The sequence below is a fragment of the Cynara cardunculus genome (assembly GCF_001531365.2).
Source record: "Cynara cardunculus var. scolymus isolate 2C chromosome LG 8, CcrdV1, whole genome shotgun sequence".
NCBI lineage: Eukaryota > Viridiplantae > Streptophyta > Magnoliopsida > Asterales > Asteraceae > Cynara > Cynara cardunculus.
In genome coordinates this window covers 17,835,383-17,855,338 of record NC_037535.1, presented here as the reverse complement: position 1 = coordinate 17,855,338, position 19,956 = coordinate 17,835,383, and the positions used below count along the sequence as shown (strand labels likewise).

At 34.4% G+C, this 19,956-nt stretch overlaps 3 protein-coding genes across 4 annotated transcripts; 1 reads left to right on the top strand and 2 right to left on the bottom strand.

The window, feature by feature from the left end:
* Positions 1-1,446: 1,446 nt before the first annotated feature.
* Positions 1,447-2,987, top strand: LOC112516255 (glycinin G3-like). The gene is made up of 3 exons (XM_025123273.1): positions 1,447-1,639; positions 1,739-2,462; positions 2,834-2,987. Exons 1-3 carry the CDS (start codon positions 1,447-1,449, stop codon positions 2,985-2,987), a joined length of 1,071 nt encoding a protein of 356 aa, XP_024979041.1.
* Positions 2,988-6,400: 3,413 nt separating this feature from the next.
* Positions 6,401-7,682, bottom strand: LOC112516929 (probable 3-hydroxyisobutyrate dehydrogenase-like 2, mitochondrial). The gene has a single exon (XM_025124184.1). The coding sequence runs from the start codon at positions 7,551-7,553 to the stop codon at positions 6,630-6,632; it is 924 nt and encodes a 307-aa protein (XP_024979952.1). The 5' UTR covers positions 7,554-7,682; the 3' UTR covers positions 6,401-6,629.
* Positions 7,683-8,104: 422 nt separating this feature from the next.
* LOC112516414 (pentatricopeptide repeat-containing protein At1g10910, chloroplastic) lies at positions 8,105-13,590 on the bottom strand. 2 transcript variants are annotated; one of them, XM_025123431.1, is made up of 10 exons: positions 13,238-13,590; positions 12,878-12,962; positions 12,283-12,546; positions 11,868-12,170; positions 11,672-11,776; positions 11,145-11,244; positions 9,944-10,263; positions 9,222-9,398; positions 9,014-9,142; positions 8,105-8,898 (listed from the first exon to the last, which is right to left on the bottom strand). In XM_025123431.1, exons 1-10 carry the CDS (start codon positions 13,525-13,527, stop codon positions 8,677-8,679), a joined length of 1,995 nt encoding a protein of 664 aa, XP_024979199.1. In that variant the 5' UTR covers positions 13,528-13,590; the 3' UTR covers positions 8,105-8,676. The 2 variants fall into 2 exon arrangements, with proteins under 2 accessions (XP_024979199.1, XP_024979200.1); XM_025123432.1 differs by having other exon boundaries at positions 12,878-12,957; positions 13,238-13,317.
* Between the last annotated feature and the right edge of the window lie 6,366 nt (positions 13,591-19,956).

Sequence of the window (19,956 nt, the reverse complement as noted above, 5' to 3'; positions counted from 1 at the left end):
AAAAAATATCAATATTACATAATCATCAATTATTGAGATTTTTAGATTTGTAACTCCTAATTAATGATTTGGGAGTTACATAAATGACAAATTACTTAATTACTCTTGTCATTAATATATGAGTTATATGTGAACCTAAAGAAAAGATGGAATATGATTGGTTGAGCTTGGTTAACAAAGTTAACACAAAAATCTTGGTTAGTATTTGAACCAACCCCTATATACAAGTAATTGAAGATGTTTCTTGGTTTTTAATTTATACACATGTGCGTGTTATGCATATGTACATATTGGAAAAATTATTTGTATGTACATGTGCATACATACAGATGAATGGTTATTAAAGTGTTTTATCATTTTTTTCATTTTCTATAGTTCCCCTATCTGACCCTATAAGACATATATGTAACTGTTTAAAAACAACTTACGTATTTAAACAACCTATGAAACATTATGTATTGTTTTATTCATTATTCCTTAAATTTCAAATTTACAAGAAATCACTTCGCACATGCAATTTTTTTTTAAATTCTTTAAACTTCATAAAACTTATAAATAATAACCATGACAAACTCGTTCAAATGCAAAATAATCATTAAAAAGATCGTTATCTAAACCCTTACTCGGTAAGAGTTAACACTAAGGTTGTAGTCTGTCAAAATGATATCGTATGCAGCAATTTACCTGGCAAATAAGAGTCGTCATCCTCACTTACCGGATAAAACTCTCCATTTTTATCATCGCTCTTACCGAATAAGATTCTCGACCCTTGCCTCTCCTTTGTTTTTTTAGGTTTTCCATGCCTTGAAGAGGTTAAAGAGGGATATCAAATCCGGATTGAAATATAGGCATAGATAGTCTAATCAAGAGGACTAGGCATGAGCATACAAAATCAGTCAAATATGAGAAAGATAGATATGAAATCTGGATAAAAAAAAGATAGAGATATCATAAATCCGGTATGGAATGATAGATCAATCTGAAAGATGAAGTACTTGAAAACTAGCGGTAATAACCATAACAAATATCATATTAAGGTTATATATCAAACCATGGTATATTAGTAATATTTTAGTTTTTGTCTCATTCTTATCGCATTTTTTGTTCCACCTATTTTGGTGTAACAAGAAAAAACCTTTTTGTCCCATGGTTTCTCACCTTGTCTCAGTTTTTATCCCTGTCCTTGTCATATATCGTGTCAAACGTCGGACAGTGAGTTTTTGTTCTGTCATATTCTACGCCAAACATGGAAAAGAGTTTTGTCCCGTCTATTCGTGTCCCGTCGCATGCACCAAACACAGGCTCAATTGCCTCTCAACTGTAGGCAACTAGTATATATATGTGTGTGATTCATATCTATTTGCTTGAATTGAGATTTGCAATTAAGATCATCATATCTCTTTTGATCTCGTAACTTTTAAATTTTCGGTTTTGAAGAAAACGGAAATGAACTTGGTGGCGGAGAAGGCGGACCAGACTGTGTATGAAGGAGAGGGAGGAGCGTACTATACATGGACACCTTCCAAATCGCCATTGTTGTCGGAATGCAAGCTTGGTGCCGGCAAGCTTATCCTCCACCCTCTTGGATTCGCTTTTCCTCACTCTTTCGATTCCTCTAAAATTGCTTACGTTCTTCAAGGTACCTTTGTCAATCATTCACATAATTAATCAACTTCATATGATAATTCACTATTCATTAATATATCTGAACACATATATGATCTTCATGTATATATAGGCAGTTGCACAGTTGGACTGGTGGCATCAAATAGTTCAGAAGAAACAGTGGTGGTGATCAAGAAAGGGGATGCAATTCCGCTGCCAAGGGGGGAGATTTCATGGTGGTTCAACGGTGGCAACACCGATTTGACCCTAATATTCCTGTGTGAAACCGCCAAAGCGCAAGTCGCCGGTGAAATGGGTTACTTTTTCTTGGGCGGAGCTCAAGGTATGCTTCGTGGATTCCAATCCGATATTGTCGCCAAAGTTTTTGATCTCAACAACAAGGAAGCTGAAGATCTTATAAGTAGCCAACCAGGTTCGTTGATCGTTAAACTCAGGAAAGGAACTGAGTTTCCAAACCCAAGTGAGCACGTGAAAGAGAAAGTATATGCCGCTATTGATACTCTGGGCGCTGATGTGGTTGTGGAAGGCGGTGGAATCATCAATTCCTTGACGGAAAAAGAGTTTCCGGTGCTTGTTGGAATGAATTTGAGTGCAAGATTTGTGAGATTGGAAGGGAAGGCCATGTTGGCACCAAGCTATGTGGCAGACGGGACGGGTCAGGTCATTTATGTTGCCAAGGGTAGTGGTCGGATCCGGGTTGTGGGTAATGAAGGAAAGCCCAGTTTTGATGGTGACGTGAAAGAAGGTGAACTTATGGTTCTTCCTCAATTTTTGGCTGCTTCTGTGATTGCAGACGAGGGTGGAATGGAGCTTTTTTCTGTCATAAATTCTTCCAAGTGAGTTTATTTTTCTTCATCAAATTTTTGGTTACGTGTTAGATAATGTGAACATTTAGTTGACGAAAACATCGGTTTACTATACTAAATCACATGTGATAATAAGCATGAGAGGATATGGCGACAGGCAGGTAGGCGAATTGACCCGCAATCTAGGTCACGCCAAAGGTCACCCACGTCTCACATAGCATCATATATGATTGATGATAGTAAAAGGGTGATTGCATTTTCGTAAAATTAATGTGTTCTTTTTTCAACCCTTCGTCCATGTGTTGATAGTTATATATTATCATCTTTTATTTGATGTCTTTTTGTTTTCTTTGCAAATTTACAATGATTATAAGCATGACACACGGGTTCATTTTTGACAGACCTACTTTCGAGCAGCTGGCTGGAAACATGTCGGTTTGGAAGAAGTTATCATCGGTGGTTTTACAATCCACTTTAAATATCAATCCGGAGCTCGAAGAACTTTTCAAGTCGAAGAATACGAAAAGTTTGATGATTATTCCTCCAAGAAACTAAATACCATAAAATATTAAAAAATGCCATCTTGAGTTAAATGTGGGAATAAATGATGTTGCTAAAAACTTTGAAGCAAGTATTGGTATCTTGGGTTTTCCATGTCTTTGTCATCATCAAGCACATGATGTTAACCGAGATAATATAACATATAACTAATCATGTGTGAAGACATGCGTGTAATATGTGTACTGATAACTATAATATGAAAATTAAATGGAAGGTTATTCATATAAATACATGTTATTAGAATTTGGTACATCATGATGGAACAAACAAACTTAAGGGGTTGTTTGTTTACCTCTTAATAGTTTCATTAAGAGACAGCCTTTAAATTGTTAAGAGGTAAATCTTGTTTGACAAAAAAAAAAGTCTGTCTCTTAAGGGTTCTAAAATCCTTTGAATGATTTTGTATAATAGGTCTCTCTTAGCCATTTAGCGTCCTAATGTCATTGTAAACAATTATCAAACAATTATATTTAATTTTGCACTATATCATGAAAGCCTCTTAATCATTCTGACCACTTAATCATTCTGTACTAAACCATTCAGCAACTGCCAAACAGCCCCTTAGATTACATGTGTATGAAGATAGTATGTACATAATTTTTAAAACATCAAGCATACGATAAGAAATAAGATACTCTTTCATCAATCATAACCAAATACAAGTTAATCAACTCTATATTTCTCTTTGTATTTAATGCATTCCACAACCTACATACTCAAATCATGACCATGCGTTTGGTTGGTTAGAATTGGAATGACAACTCTCAATATAATTAGAACAATCGTCTTTCTTTAGACTATTCCACTCATCGCCACGCCCACACCCTACCAACCACCTTGTCACTATTGTCGTCGTAACACCCATCACCCTGCCCCGCCCCTACCCAAACCCCGCCCCCAACAACCCCCACATATGGGGTAGGAGGGGTGGGGCGGGGTGATAGCTATTACGACGACAGTAGTGACAAGGTGGTTGGTAGGGTGTGGGCGTGGCGATGGGTGGGATAGTCCAAAGAAAGACGATTGTTCTAGTTCTATTGAGAGATCTCATTCCAATTCCTACCAACCAAACGCATGGTCAAATTCCATTCCAATTCCTTCAAAGTCAAATTCCTTTGATGGATTCCAATTCCATCAAATTCCATTATGTGAACCAAACATCCCCTAAAAGAGTGCCACATTATTTTTTGTTGATTTTCCTTATATATATACATATAGATTTTGATAGATTAATTGAATAAACAGTTTTAACATTTTTCGAACCAAGATCTAATTGAATAAATAGTTACATATGTAAACGTTAACCAACTAACCGCTTTTCAATTGAGATGCAAGTGCAAATGAATTAATGAAAATTGGTGATCCTAAACAAATTAATTAGCAAAATAGTAAGCGATTAAACGTTGATTGATGCTTGCTATAAAAAAACGAATAGAAAAACAATTGTTATATGTCATCTAATCAAAACAATTTGGCAGATATATATGATAAGGCAAGCTAACCTAAAAGATCGTTCAATTGGTTGGCTTTTCGGTTAGATGACCACTTTAGAGACTTGACTTCTAGCACATGACCAAACTATCAGACCATGCATGACATGTAGATAAGGTGACCAAAAGGAGGGTAGATTGAAACTATAGAAGGCATGTTGAGATAGTGATAGATGGGTTTTTAGAGTCTTAAGTAAACAACCCAAATGAGTTGTGCGAATAAGTCAGATAGACCAATAAGCCTAATTAAGCCGCAAGTAAACAGCCCCTTAATTATGTAACTTGTTTTACACTTTTACTATTTTTTAGTCTTGGTTCTTCTTTTTCAAAAAATCATTGTAATTTACCTTTTGATCTCAAGATTCTCAATACTTTTCAATTTCTTCGAATTGTATTTGACGGACTTTTTGAAATAGTTAGGGTCTTTACTTAGAGCTTAATAAAAAATTTGTTGTCTTATTCGCATATTCAAGAAACCTCACTTGTCAAGATTCAACCAACAAAATGATCCATCCTACCCCTTGTTTAACACGCTCAATACAACCCTAACGCCTCTTCTCATTTACCATCTCTTCATGACACCAATTTGTGTGACTACCTTTTGTTTCCTCGACGAGCAAATTCCCAGCAACCAGTGACACCCTTTCTTATTTGTCTCTTGGTGACCTTGCACTCCCGGTCATCTCTCTTCTCTGTTCCCATCTCGCTCCTCAAGTCTCCCTCTCTTCTCTTCATCTCCTTCCCTGATGATTCTCCCCCATAATTCAAACCTTGCATCTCCTTCCCTCATAATCGAAACCATGCATCATCAACACCTAAAATTGAAACGCTAAAAGCTTTATGGATTTTCTTGGTTTTCTGATATCTTGTTGGACTTTGACCTATAAATGCCTTTCGATCATCTAGTTTTTTTATTTCTTTTCTTGGGGCTTTGAACTTGGTGTTTTGATCTTGTTGGTTTTTGGTTTTCAGATCCTGTGTTAATTGCTATTATTCTTATTTTGATTGAATTGGTTTAAACAAAATTGACTAGCTTTTCTGCTAACTATCAGCTTATTATCCAACTCCCATTTTTTCAACTAAGTTGCTGGTAGTGGTAGATTTTTGATGCAATCACTACCATTACAAATGCGCTGGTGTTGAGATTTGTATGAAGTCACATCTTGACAACAGATTTGTGGCTTATGACTAGATGATTCTTTATGACATAACCACATTTAAATCCCCTATTCAGACATTAACCTAGCTGCATTTGCAGATTACTAAATAGAACCCACTTGTGTTGTAACTAAACCTATATATGTGGTAGCAACCATCATTTGGGTCCAAGAGAACTTAAATATCTTGAAAAATCCTTCAAGTGTTCCAATATCAGCTAATTAATGCCACCATGATTGAAGGAATAGCAACACACCTTGAAACAACTGCTACCTCACTCTGTTATGGAACCTCAAGGCCCACTGATCAACATGAAGCCCCACTCTCCAGCCTTTCACAGAGCAAAAACTGCATGGCTTCTAGTTTTGTGCTATTGATGCAACTGTTCATATAAGTATATGTTAGCTAATTTAAAGGGGAAGAACCATCTGGTACCATTATTGTCTCTATTTGACAAGTGACTTCTTAGGACAAATTCAAAACAACAATCAGGGCAAGTTTATCTTGTGGACTTTGAACAGTGCAAGCATCATGATTCATAAGTCATTCTCAACCTAAAACAAACAAATTATCGACTAGAGAACATACACAGTACTCAGAAGGGTGTTTGATGTTGAAGAGTCAAAAGCTTCTATCAATGCACTAGCCATCTCTTTGTTGTTGAATGCAAGATTTTTCCCAACTATTGAAGATGTTATCTAACAATTTGAAACATTGAACAACTATTTCCATCAGATTCAAGAAATTGAAGATGTTATCTAAGAAACAGGATCACAAGTCCTGCTTTGTAGATTATGAGTCAACCATGCATAATTTGGAAGAGAAACACAACTAAATATGTACATATATAATTCATACATAGATAATGCAACGAATGCACATATAGAACACAAAAACCTACATGAAAAGACAATATTGGTGTTTATAACTCACCTTGGAAATTTCAAACTTTATATTACTTGGAGAGGGATAGAGGGTTCATACACACTTATCTCTTGCCATTGATCCTTTCAACAACAGTGATAAGCCCTTGAGTCCCAAACTTACCATCTCCATTAGCAACCATGCCGGAAAATAGTTCCTTGCACAAAGCAGCGCCGGGCATCACCACCACCTTATCACCTTCCTCCTCCACAACATCCAAACCCATCCCCAAATCTTTCACCATGTATTCAGCAAACCCACCAGGCCGGAAGTCCCTTCCGATCATCCTTTCCCCAAATAATTCCATTACTGAAGATCCTGCAGCTCCTTGCCTCACCGCCTCCAACCACCGTCCCTTATCCAATCCGGACGCCTCAGCAAACACCAATCCTTCACTCAACCCCAACAAACTCCCACCCACTGTGATCTGATTAGCAATCTTGCAACTTTGTCCACACCCAGCAACACCTATATAATTTGGTTTCCCCATTAACGTAAACAATGGAGACAACCACTTTACAACGCCTTCATCGCCGCCGGCTAGTATGGCCAATTTTCCATCTCTAGCACCAATATCACCACCAGATACAGGAGCATCAACAGACCAGCAATTCTTCTCGCGAGCAGAATCAAAAACCTGTTTTGCAAGATTTGGGTGGCTGCTAGTGTGATCAACTATAACACCTCCGGGGTTTAAAGAAGATAGAATTGAATCAGGATTCTCTAAGACAATCTGTCGAACATCTGATGGGTGTCCCAGCATTGTGAAAACGACATCGCTTGCTTTGGCGACTTCCGATGGGGAATCGACGAGACGGGCACCTTGCGATTGGAGTGATAGGGTTTTGGAAGGGGTTCGAGCGTAAATGGTGAGGGCGTAGCCGGCGGAAAGAAGACGAGAGGCCATTGCCGACCCCATTACGCCTGTTCCTATCCATCCGATTCGGGTTTGAGATGGGGTTATGGGTGTTGGGTAGGGAGTGTTCATCGTCGAAATGATCCGCCGGAGATCGAAAGGAATTGGTTCAGTTGGTTCTCGTTGACATCATCAAGCACCAACCTTTCTCCGTAGATCATGCACCAACCATATCCGTCAGAAAGAACCCAACAGTTATGTGTTGGAAAGAGAGCATAAGTGAAAATAGTAAGAAAATTGATGCAGTTGGTTATGTCGAAATGAATAAGGTTTGATATAAAATTGATGATGTGTATTTTATCTGAATGCATTGAACAATGAAAGATCAGAATCAAAAATAGATGCAGGGGTTGTTACCTAAATGCTTATCCTGTAGGAGTTGTCTCACAGGGAATCACTGTAATTTATTTTAATGAGCAAGATTTTGGTACATCAAAATATATTCAACAATTTGTCGGGTAAATGCTTATCAGGGTAAGAGTCATAATCTTCACTTACCGGGTAAAACCTCATCATTCTCATCGCTCTTACCCGATAAGATTCTTGGTTCTCTTCATATTCATCCGATAAGGAAATTTATTCAGTGAACACTTACCAAATGAGCGTTTAGTAAAAAGTACGAATAAATTGGATGCCATAATAAATTGCATAAAGTGCCCTTGGGGTTTAAAAATCTACATACCAACCCTTTAAATGTTTTATGAACCTCTTGTATACCATACCATGTAACAGCTTCTACAGATGACCAACATTTTACATCACACTTTCCTCCTTCCTATAGTAAACCTACAAATAACAGTTCTTCCTAATTAATCGACTTGCTTCCACATCATGAACTTCATTTCCAAAAGTAGCAGTTGATGATGGTTGCCATCAAATGTTTACCATACGTTGGTATTCATTTTATTGCGTTCATGATGGTCGCAACGCGCAGACCTGCAAGAATACGGACCATGCTTCATACAACACCCCAGATCTCATGCTGGCCTTGTGAATCCGTACTTCTCACCAAGGGTTCATTGGCCTAGAAGTATCCAGTAACCCAACCTTCTTGGATGTCAATGGTGCAAGCCTCATCAAATGTGAGCAGTGTGTGTCAATTTTGCTGTATATAAATATTATATACTTCAAAAGAAAACATATAGTTTTGGATGCCGGTGTGAAAAGATCTATCTGGAAACAACTGGCATCTGGTTCATCTTTTACTGGTATCGCGTGTTTTTGACATCACATGTTGTTTGGACAAAATCTCGGCCGTTTGTTGGCGTCCAAACAAATCCGAGTTCTTGAGTATTAAATTTCTCGTGGATGGATCTACAACATACCCTTGACCACCCATCCATTCTAGCAATTGAAGTAGCAATTCCTTCTTTTCTGGTTCACCTATGTACCGTGATACCGCCATTGAAAACAAACCCTGAAATGCAAATAAACTGATTCAATCTTCTCTTTTAGAACCAAAGACGGTTCCATGAGGCAGTTTTGAATGTTTTCATGGTCAACAAACCAAAACCCTAAACCATAAACTGTACCTGACCAATGTTGTAGCCGGAGTTGTGGATGGCCTTCATCACATCATTTATTAAATTTATATTACCAAATCTCATAAACATACTAGCAAACCTCTTCATAGCGGGCCGAGAGATGAATCTTGCATTGTCCTGAAAAATTGAATTATACGTTAGCAAGTGAAACCGACAAAAAAATACATTTCCATTTGAGATAACAATAATAACAGACCTTGAAGACAACATATGCATCTTTATAAAGACGCCCGGCTATGAGAATATAAAGAACTTTCTCGTGGAGATCTTTGCACATTGGTTTCTCGCTATATCTCAACATATTGTATACAACATATGCTTCTGAATGGGCACCCGTTTTACCAAGATGAAATATTAAATTAGAACAAAGTTCCTGCAAAAAGGCGATCATCAGATATAGTATATTTATTGCAATCCTTCCCTACAAGATTATTAAAATTGCTGTGAGATTCAGAGCAAAGCTGTATGCTGAATTTTGGAGTAATTATCTAGTTTATGTTCAAAATAGAAACTGAAACTGCAACTGAAATTGGTTAACCAAACCGTTCAAAACAGTGCCAACGGTTTGGTAGCTTACACCTTAAAACTGAACCAGACCCTTTTGAACAGTTTGATACCACATATATTCTAAAACCACACAAAACCAAACCGTGCACAAAAGGTATGAAAATTGGAAAACTTTCATTCTTGAGAAAACGTCCAAGAATAAGGTCACCCAAAATTTGTTGATGAAATGCATTTGGGTCCGTAATATTCATTTACTGTGTCATTATAGACAGGCATTTTAGATACTTAACAAACGGTCAAACATTTTATTTAAACTATATGTTAAGGAGCAAAAAGATAAGAAAACAAACTACAAGCGCATAGATATATAAAATAGAGAAAAGAGAAGAACTAAAATAAAGGGGAACATACTTCATCTGGTCGTTGGCCTCTGCTGTGCATATCTTGCAAAGTCTTGTAAGCAAGCATATATAACTTCTCCTTAACGAAATACTTGATCAAAATATGAAAAGTATTTCGGTCAGGATTGATTGCCAAACTATCCATTTTCTTCATCAATTTCATCACATTCTCCATTTCTCCGGTTCTGCAGTAGGCGCACAGCATTGTGTTCAATATAACGACGTCATATTTTTCATACTTGGCTTCAAATTCTGATGCTAATTGCTTTGCATCATCAAGAAGCCCATACTTACAGAAGGCAGAAATCATTATGCTGTATGCATAGCCATCTGGATGTTTAAATATGAAAAAAGTTAGATTCAAGAACTTCACAAATCGAGTTAATGGGAAGTTATTTTAAGAGAAAAACAAGAAGAAGCTATCAAGAAAAACATCTTGAAATTGCAACATTTTCCTTTTTTGGACGTCCCGTTAGAAATAGCAATATTTCCTATTTCAGAAAGTTCTCATGTTTAAAGTTACTACAAATTTGCTCATGATCATCATTACAAATATGTTGATGGTGTTAATTCAGGTTCACAAGATTCACTAATTTTGCTTGTTATTCAAAGGTTAATTGGATACTTGACAAAAAGTCCGATAATGTCCTTAAAACTACATTGTCAATTCGAAAGCTATAATGTTCTTACCTGGTAAGTAAGGGTGACGACTCTTACCCGGTTAGCTCTTACCGCGTAAACTGTTGCATTGCATACAATGCTGTTTTGATGCGCTAAAATCGTACTTGGTAAGGTAAGTGATAGTGTTGAATCTTACTGTTAAACGCTTACCGGGTAATTGTTGGTTAAACGGCCCCTTACGGCTATGTTTGGCAAACTAGCTAAAAAGCTAGGCTAATAAGCTAGTTGTTGGTAAAAAAGTAAAAACTAGTTGATAATTTGGATGACAATATAAAATGACCTTAAAGTACATGTTACAAAATTAATTGGAAAAATACAAGGGCATAACTGACAGAAAGTGGAAGAACTCTTGGAGTTTATTAAAACACTACTTGAAAGTAGTTTTTCAATGGCTAAGCCAAAATGACTTTTTCAATAAGCTCAAAAAGTAAACTAGTTAATTGGGGCAGTTTTTTTTTTCTTTGGAGGGAGTGGAAAGAGTTGGATTTGTAGAAAAGCGAAAGAATGAATGAGCTGTAAAGGGTACGCACCTGTTTTCACATTTTTTCTCTTCATTTCAGTAAATACCAACTTAGCTTCATCTACTTGACCGGCTTTTGATAGAGCATCCATTAGCAAACAGTAGGGCATCTACAATGAAATCACAATGCAAAATTACAATTTATATGACTACTAACCAAATGCCTTAAATACCCCTGAATGGTAAGAAAGTAGAAGAATCCTATGGACCCATAAAAAATCATCAATTATTTTTATCAACGACAATGAGCAAGTAAATGATTTTAAATTGGAATCTTTCCAGGAAATCAAATGTCACAATTCCAAGGAACATCCCAAACAGAAAAATCTTCCCGCTCCACTCTTATAGAGGGTAGAGGTCAGGTTTGCGATTATCTCACCCCCCGACCCCACCTTAAGGCGAGATAGTTTGGTTTGGTTTATCCCAAAGAGAAAAATGTTGCAATTTACATGGGAGAGAAGAATTGTTAGAGAAGATCATCTAAAGATTGGATATCACTTGTGGGTATAATAACAAGGACAAAGGTACCAAAATTACCTCTTCTTCTGCATAGCCAAGAGATTCTAGTTCACCTAGCAACTCTCTTGATTTTTCAAACAAACCTCCTCTAACATACACCTTTAATAACGTTGTCAAAACAACCTGCAACACAACATTGTGAGCAAACATAGTAACTAAGTTTTATAATATTAGATTGATGTTTTTAAGGCAGTGAAAAGCATATGAAACAAACCTTGTTTGCAACTAATCCTGCTGATTTCATCTCTCTAAAAATCTCTTCGGCCTTTTCATAGTTTCCGTCCACCGAATAGGCATTAAGTAAAGAACTGTAATGGAATACATTAGGAATATGGCCTTCAATCTTCATCTGGTTAAAATAACTCTCTGCTTCTTTGCATTGATTACACGAAGCACAAACAGATATCAGAGTCCCATAAATAACACCATCCATCTGCAAACCCTTGTGCTTGAGCTCCTGAACAAGCTCTATCGCTTTTTTATAACCATCTTGGACTTTCGCACAACCTGCAAGTAGCTACGAAAACAAACAGAAAATAAGACAATTCCTCATAATTATTTGGAAGCACAAGAAACTTAACACAAATTTACGCAAGAATTATTAAGGGCGCGGGGAGCTATAAGCATACCGTACTATAAGTAATGACATCTGGTACTAGACCGTCTCGCTTCATGTGACGAAAAAGTTCCAAGCCGCTCTCGAGTTTGCCATTTTTAGTTAAACAACCAAGGACGGAATTACAGACAGATGGGTTAACCCTTGTTAACTTATCTTCTATGCCATTGTATATTTCCAGTGCCTTATTGGGATGGAGGCTCTTCCCCATGAGCTTCACATAACTACTATAAGAAGCAAAGTTTAGCTTCATGTTTTCCTGCATCCACTCGAAAAGCTGCAATATTTCCAAAAAAATACCACATTTAGTTCATCAACTATTCGAAATGAATCTTAAACATGTAAGAAAAGGTTTTGAATGGAGCTTAATTCTTGAATCAAAAACTATATACATCAACATAACATGTAATCACCTAGAAACACTATTGTTGCATTGCTCCTTATATAAAGATTACTCTTTGACACATACAAATAAAAGCATTGATTGGTGATCAGATAATTAGAACACAGAAGGCTCTTTATGAAAAATTAAGTATATATCATCGAATTGAAAGCAGCCATATTATTGCATTCATTCATGAAGGTTGCGGTGTTCAAGTTGGAAGAACCTGAGAAAGATCCTTCAATCGATTTTGTTTGCCCAAGTGACGCATAACAACATTGAAGTCTTGCACTTTCAGCACACCTCCTGACCTGGCAAAAGAAAATACATCAAATATGCTATATATATAAATTCAAAATTGAAGTATATTTCACCAACCCCATTGAAATTTTTGAGCTGCATTATACTTAATAGCAACTACTTCAAATCTAAATAAATGGGTATTGAATTTGTAACGAAACCCGTGTTGGATTTGCATTTGAGAAGAGATAAGGATGACCCTAAAGCTCAAATCGTCTTCCAAACAGAGCCAATTTGATGTTAGAGAAACCTAACACTAATAATACCTAAAATTTGAGATAATCACCTTAAAAGAGCCAATTGCAGATCAGGGGTTTGTTGGATATCGATAATAGCTGTCTGTCTAACTTGGCGGGATAACGAGATGTGCTCTTTGGATTTGGGAGAGCAATTAACTGTTGTTCCATCATGAGATTGACTTCGAAGGGTTAGACTGTTGCTGGTGGTAGTAGTAACAGAAGTTGCAGATGGAGACTGAGAATTCTTCATAGGTTTGATTGAAAAAGGAAGTGGTGGTCGCGGTACTGTAAGGAAAATTGATTGCATCCGGTGACCAAAAACAGGAGAAATCTCCATTTTTATGTCAAATTGAGTGTTGGAGTTCTCAGAAGAGATCGAATTGGTGAAAAGGCAAACTTCGTCGGTAGGAAGAACACCCGAGAGGATGGTGTAAAATTTGGAGAAAAGATTTTGGATGGGTTTAACCCGGGAAGATGAAAAAAGAGCCCCTGAAGTATAACTATATACAAGATTGATCCCTCATGTTCTCAAAACTCATTTTAAGACCCCTAAGAAATTGATATTAGTTTTTAGCCCCGGGAGTATGAATTTATAACAAGTTGACCCTTGATATTTCAAATGACCTATGCCATTTAGAGACCACGCCGAACCCCCTGTCGTTTGAATTTGCCTACATGGGTCGTCCCTTCTTCTAACGTCTGTCAAGTGGCCCCTGTTAAGTGCGCGTCACCCTCATTTTCACCATGTAAAATGTCACATTATCATCAATAACTTTTTCATATATAATTAGAGGTGTAAATGATACGAGTTGAGCTCGAGTATCACTATACTTGACTCAAACTCGAAACTCAATTTCCAAGCTCGAACTCGACTCGAAAACTCATGAGTAGTAAAGATTAAAGTTCAACTCGAACTTGATAACTATTTCTCAAGCTCGAACTTGAACTCGAATCAAGCTCGAACTTGAATCAAGCTCGAACCAAACTCACTCATTGAAATTTATGAAATTTTAGAGTTTTTCTCTTATAAATTTAAAAACTTAAAGGTGTTCTTTTAGTTTTTATAAAACTAAATAATCAACTTCAAACTTCATCATCAAAAAGACAAAATTAGAAATTTCATTAATCTCCCTATCTTTTTATAAGATTTTTTCTTCTTTTCTTTACTATCTCTCTTCCAATGTAAGACAATTTTACTAACCTTTTTTTATAGTTTTTCTTTGTCTTTTTTTAATTGTGATTCTAATAAAAAATAATTGATTAAGTTTTATAATAAAAAAATGCATAATTTTGTTTAAATATCTAAAAATACAAGTCATTTTTATTATTTATATTTTACAAAATTTATCATAGAAACTGATTATATTTTAAAACTAATTATATATAAAATAATTGAGTATCTCTCGAGCTTTTCGAGTCGAGTATTAGGTAGCTTGACTCGATTCGTTAATATATCGAGTCGAGCAGAACCTATTCGAGTCGAGTGTTGACCGAGCTTTGACCGAGTCAATCTCGAGTAGCTCGCGAGTTGTCTCGTATCATTTACACCCCTATAATCTAGAAAAACGCCTAAATTAATATTGCAACCATTAATTTAAAGAACGGTACTTTCATATCTTCTTGGCTTTATTTTGGGTGGCAATGCTATCAGTAATTTTTGTTCTCTTATTTCCAGTTGACATGTCTTCTTATGTCAGCAAGTCAAGTTTTTTTCCTGAACTTACTGCTAGATACTTCATAATTTGTTAAATTGCGTCTGTTAGTCATCAAGTTTATCGAGTTACCTTTTGATTCCTTTTGTGGTATCTGATATGTTTGACCTCATATCACTTGTTGAATCTTGATTTACATATTCTTCTGGTGGGAGCAAGATGAGGTGCGGTGAGCATTTTAAAACTTCTTATGTACATCACCAAGGTTGTATTTCCATCTCATTTTTATTCGAGAATAAGATTGTCATCTGCACATACTGTTTATCCTTTTACAAGATTTTGGTGCATATGTATATATGTATATATGTGTTGTATCTGATATGTATATCATGTTGGATTCAAGTGTAACTTGGTATTAGGTTGTAATTGAGCATTTGTATGCCTTTTATGGAGGTGTACCTCTGTGTTCACGTATTTTGTTGTAATAAAATCTGGGGGCACTCCAAATCAACTTGCAGTCTTTAGATGTTTCTGTGTTCACATATCTTTTATATTGCTTAATCTATATATATATATTAAAGGAGAAACCAAGCATAATGAGGTGACATCTTTTAATGTTTAGAACTCCTCCTAACTTTTTTCTCATTTTTTTGATTTTTTTAAATGTTGAATATGTTAAAAACTTTTTTGCCCCTGAATGAAAAATGTATAGCTCATAATTAACCCGGGTTATTTTTGTATACCCAAGTTTAACCTCCAACTCTTGATTTGCTCTTCCATTTACTTTCTTTTATTTCTTAATGAAATTTGTTTTCAAAGTTTCAATATATATATATATATATATATATATATTAAAGAAGAAACCACATGTAATGACGTAGCCTCTTCTCAAAACAAGAAAATGATTTATCTTTTTTCTCATTTTCTCAAGTTTTTCCTACCTTAATTTTTGTTTTTTATGTTTCATATTCACATTTAAGATCATTTAATTAGGTTGTTTCAACTTATTCATGTTCCCTCTAATAAGTACTATTTTAACTCTCATTATTTCTCTCTATTCGGTTATAAATTTTTCATCTTCTCTATATGGTACACCTCTATAATAATCTCTCAATTCATCCTCTCTATTCAGTTATAAATTTGTGGATGCGATTTGCATTTTTGTTGATTTGAGGTGTCATTCAATAAGACAAATCATAGTATGGGTTTTTGCTTATGTAAGTATAATATTTCTTTTTTTAGTCGGAAATATTCACATTAGAGTTGGAATTATGTAGGCATATGGAGTTTTTGTGTGTAGATAAAGTGACATATGAATCCTTGAAGAAATAGTGTAACATTGTTTAAGGAAAAAAAAAACATCTCAATTTTTCCTCTCTATTCAGTTTTTGAGGTGATTTGCATTTTTGTTTATTTGAGGCGTCATTCAATAAGAGAAATATGATATAGGTTTTTATTAATGTAGGTATACTATTTTTGTCTTTTAATTGGAGATATTCACACTAAAATTTGAATTATACAAACATATGAATTTCTCTATTAATCTCTCAATTCTTCCTCTCTATTCAGTTATAATTTTGTGGAGGTGATTTGCATTTTTGTTGATTTGAGGCGTCATTTAATAAAACTAATCATAGTATGAGTTTTTTATTATGTAAGTATAGTATTTCGTCTTTTAGTCGGATAATTCACACTCAAGTTGGAATTATGTAGGCATATGATTTTTTATTTATTTTTTATGTAAATAAAGTGGCATATGAATCCTTGATGAAATAAGTCAACATTATTTAGCATAATAATCTCTTTTAATCTCTCAATTCTTCTTCTTTATTCAGTTTTTGTAGATGTGATTTGTCCTTTTGTTGATTTGAGGCGTCATTCATGAAAACAAATATGATATGAGTTTTTGTTGATTTTGATCGGTCTATTGTGATTTTTATTCCTTTTTTAGCATTGAGCTTGGAAATTATTTTATAATATTTTTAATTCTTAAAGAAGAAACCAAACATAATGAGGTGTTATCCTCTAAACATTAGAAACCCAATTTTTTCTTAGATTTTTTATTTTTTAAAATATTTGATATATGTAAAAGACTTTTCCATCCCTATATTTAAAATATGAAATTCAATATAATACATATCTTTTATTTTACATAATTTTATTAAAACCTCTATTTTCAGGATTTTTTTATACATAAACCAAACTATGAAGTATGAACTGTCTAAAACAAATCTAAAAAGCTTGACTGTCAAATGAAAAAATAACAAATCAATCAGACTCTTATATATATATATATATATATAGACTTGGGATCATATGAGACCAAAGGTTTTTCGTGAGACCCGTAAGACTTATTTTCAACCATTGGATTAGATTTTCAATCTTGAAATTCATAATCATAAAATTGCCACGAGACTTCTCAATAATTACAGAATTGCCATCGTGCAATTTTAGACCATTAGATCATTAACTTATAAAGTTGATCAATGAACATAAATTGGTTTCACGGGTCTCACGAAAAACCATTGGTCTCACATGAACCCAACCCTATATATATATATATATATATATATATATAATGGTCATAATACTAGCTATTATTTTCACTTTATGCAATAGCATGTAGGAAAAAARTGGTTTCAAYGAGGTTCTTGACYAATGTTGCAAATGAGTATATCATGAACTAATATAAGCAAATTGCAAAAATATTCAACAATWATATYAATRTAAATAACAACACAATTATTGCTTGGTGAATATAAATATTTTATGAGAATATATGTAGAAGATAAATTGATATGTATTATGGTAAATTAATTCTCTTAATACACCTCGTGATTATATATATATATATAACATTAAAAGAACAACCAATAATGATAAGTTAGATTTATATATCAAAGTATATATATATATAAATATAATATATTAAAAAAACAACCAATAATGATAAGTTAGATTCATATATTAAAGGTAATATTGATTATATTAGTTTAATATATAAATGTAATCATCGACTCATTTAGCTAATTTCAATAATTTAAAAAAAAATTTATCGTCATCGTGCAACGCGCAATGTTAAACACTAGTACAAATTAATGAAAATTCATATTAATGTTGTTTTCGTTATACCATTAAATTCATATTATTATGTTAAATCAAATTGTTTTTATTTAAAAAACTTTTAAATTGATTTTCTTTTATAATAAAACCATTTATTTTCAAAAATTTATCAACAATTGTTTTATTGAGACAAAAACATAGATTGGGGTAAAATGGTAATTTATGATATTCAAATTGTTTATTCAACACAACCATCAAACACTTTATTTGTTATCATACAGACAACCTTATCAATACAGCCAACTTTATCTATACATGTCTTAGGAAATAGAAGTTGTTTGACAGTTGTTGAATGGTTTGGTGCAAAATGATTAAGTGGTCAAAATGATTAAGAGACTCTCATGATACAGTGCAAAATGAAATATAATTCTTTACAATGAAATTAGGGCGCTTAATGGTTAAGGGAGACCCATGATACAAAATCATTTAGAGGGTTTTAGAACCGTTAAGAGACAGATTTTTTTTGTTGTCAAACAAGATTCATCTCTTAACGATTTAAATGTTATCTCTTAATGAAACTATTAAGAGGTAAACAAACAAGCCTTAATTGAAAAACAAATCGAACAACATAGTTAATATGCTAAAGTTTGTTAATTAGGATAAATAACTCTTTGTTATGGAAAAGATAATAATATCATAAAAATTAAATAAAAAATCTTACAACTTATAATTCTTTTAAATTATAAACTTGGTCCCCATGGTTATATGGAAATTATGAATTAAGTCCTTAAATGAAATAATCACAACTATGGTCACCATAGTTTCATTTTTGTTATGGATTTAGTCCTTTGTTCTAACTTTATTAACTTAAACTCTGTTAGGTTAGGGGTATTTTGGTCATTTTGTATATTTTTATTTTAAATTAAAATTTTGAATGTTTTTATGATATATTAACCCATATTGAGAAATTAGATTTAAGAAATCCCCAAATGAAAAACTTGGATAAATTTTGTAGGAATTAGAAGGGTTAGATGCATCGGTTATTTTGGAGACGCCAACTGGTTATGGGGATTGTGGTGGCGGAAGATTCCGGTTTTGAATTGCAAACTTGGGTTAAGGCGCTAGTTCGTTTGTTGAAATTGGTTATTAGCGTTGGTGATTGCTTTCTAATGAGCTTTTGCAGAAATGAAGCCATATGTAACAAAATTTAGGGATAGATATACACACACGCACAGAGAAGACAACAAACAAAGGCAAAGCTCCGAACTCCAAAACCACCTCCATCATTCATCTCCTCTCCATAATCACCTCCATCATTCAATCTCTATCTCTATACTGCCAACTCCAAAATTAGAAACTCCAAACTCAAACATCAGCCCATCAAAAACCTAAAATGTAACTTATGGGATCTGGATTTTTCGAGAACTACCCAAAACCCAGATTTGTTTTTGTTGAAACTTCGATTCAGGGAACAGAGATGAAAAATGATAAACCCCGATAGAGTTTAAGTGGAACGGAGATGAATATGATGAACCTCGATAGACTTTAGATTACAATCGATAGGGAACAAAGATAGACTTTAGTGCCATTCATTGGTAAACAAAAAACATAGATCATGATGGATGTGATTAATTTATCTCTCAGTCACTGTAATTTTGCCAACAAATAAGTAGAGAAATGCCACCTTTAGGATGAATTGTTTGATGTAAAATAGTTACGCAAAAATTATGCAAGAAACCTGCCAACTCTGTCAAGTACATTCCAAAAATGGAGAGTCCATGGTTGCCTTTTGAAGTCAAAGCAAGTCCTTCAAATATATCGTAAGGTATGGGATGGTGGTTGAATCATGGTTTCTTGCCCCTGTAGAATCTTCAAAGAAGCATGACCTCGGCTAAGAAAAGGTACTGTTGGTCCCAAAAGGGTCTACAAGAATACTAAACAGTTTGTAGAAGGGGGGGGGATGAATACAAACACAATTTTCAAATTTAAAATATATATTGATAAAGAAGATCAATACAGATTTTACAAGATTGTTTGCGGAAAGATAAGTT

Coding starts and splice junctions, on each gene's coding strand:
- LOC112516929 (XM_025124184.1), bottom strand. CDS start 7,553: ATGAACACTCCCTACCCAACACCCATAACCCCATCTCAAACCCGAATC.
- LOC112516255 (XM_025123273.1), top strand. CDS start 1,447: ATGAACTTGGTGGCGGAGAAGGCGGACCAGACTGTGTATGAAGGAGAG. Junction 1,640..1,738: donor AATTGCTTACGTTCTTCAAG/GTACCTTTGTCA, acceptor ATGTATATATAG/GCAGTTGCACAGTTGGACTG. Junction 2,463..2,833: donor TCTGTCATAAATTCTTCCAA/GTGAGTTTATTT, acceptor CATTTTTGACAG/ACCTACTTTCGAGCAGCTGG.
- LOC112516414 (XM_025123431.1), bottom strand. CDS start 13,527: ATGGAGATTTCTCCTGTTTTTGGTCACCGGATGCAATCAATTTTCCTT. Junction 10,264..11,144: donor GAGAAAAAATGTGAAAACAG/GTGCGTACCCTT, acceptor TTAAACATCCAG/ATGGCTATGCATACAGCATA. Junction 9,399..9,943: donor GAGGCCAACGACCAGATGAA/GTATGTTCCCCT, acceptor GCCTTTTTGCAG/GAACTTTGTTCTAATTTAAT.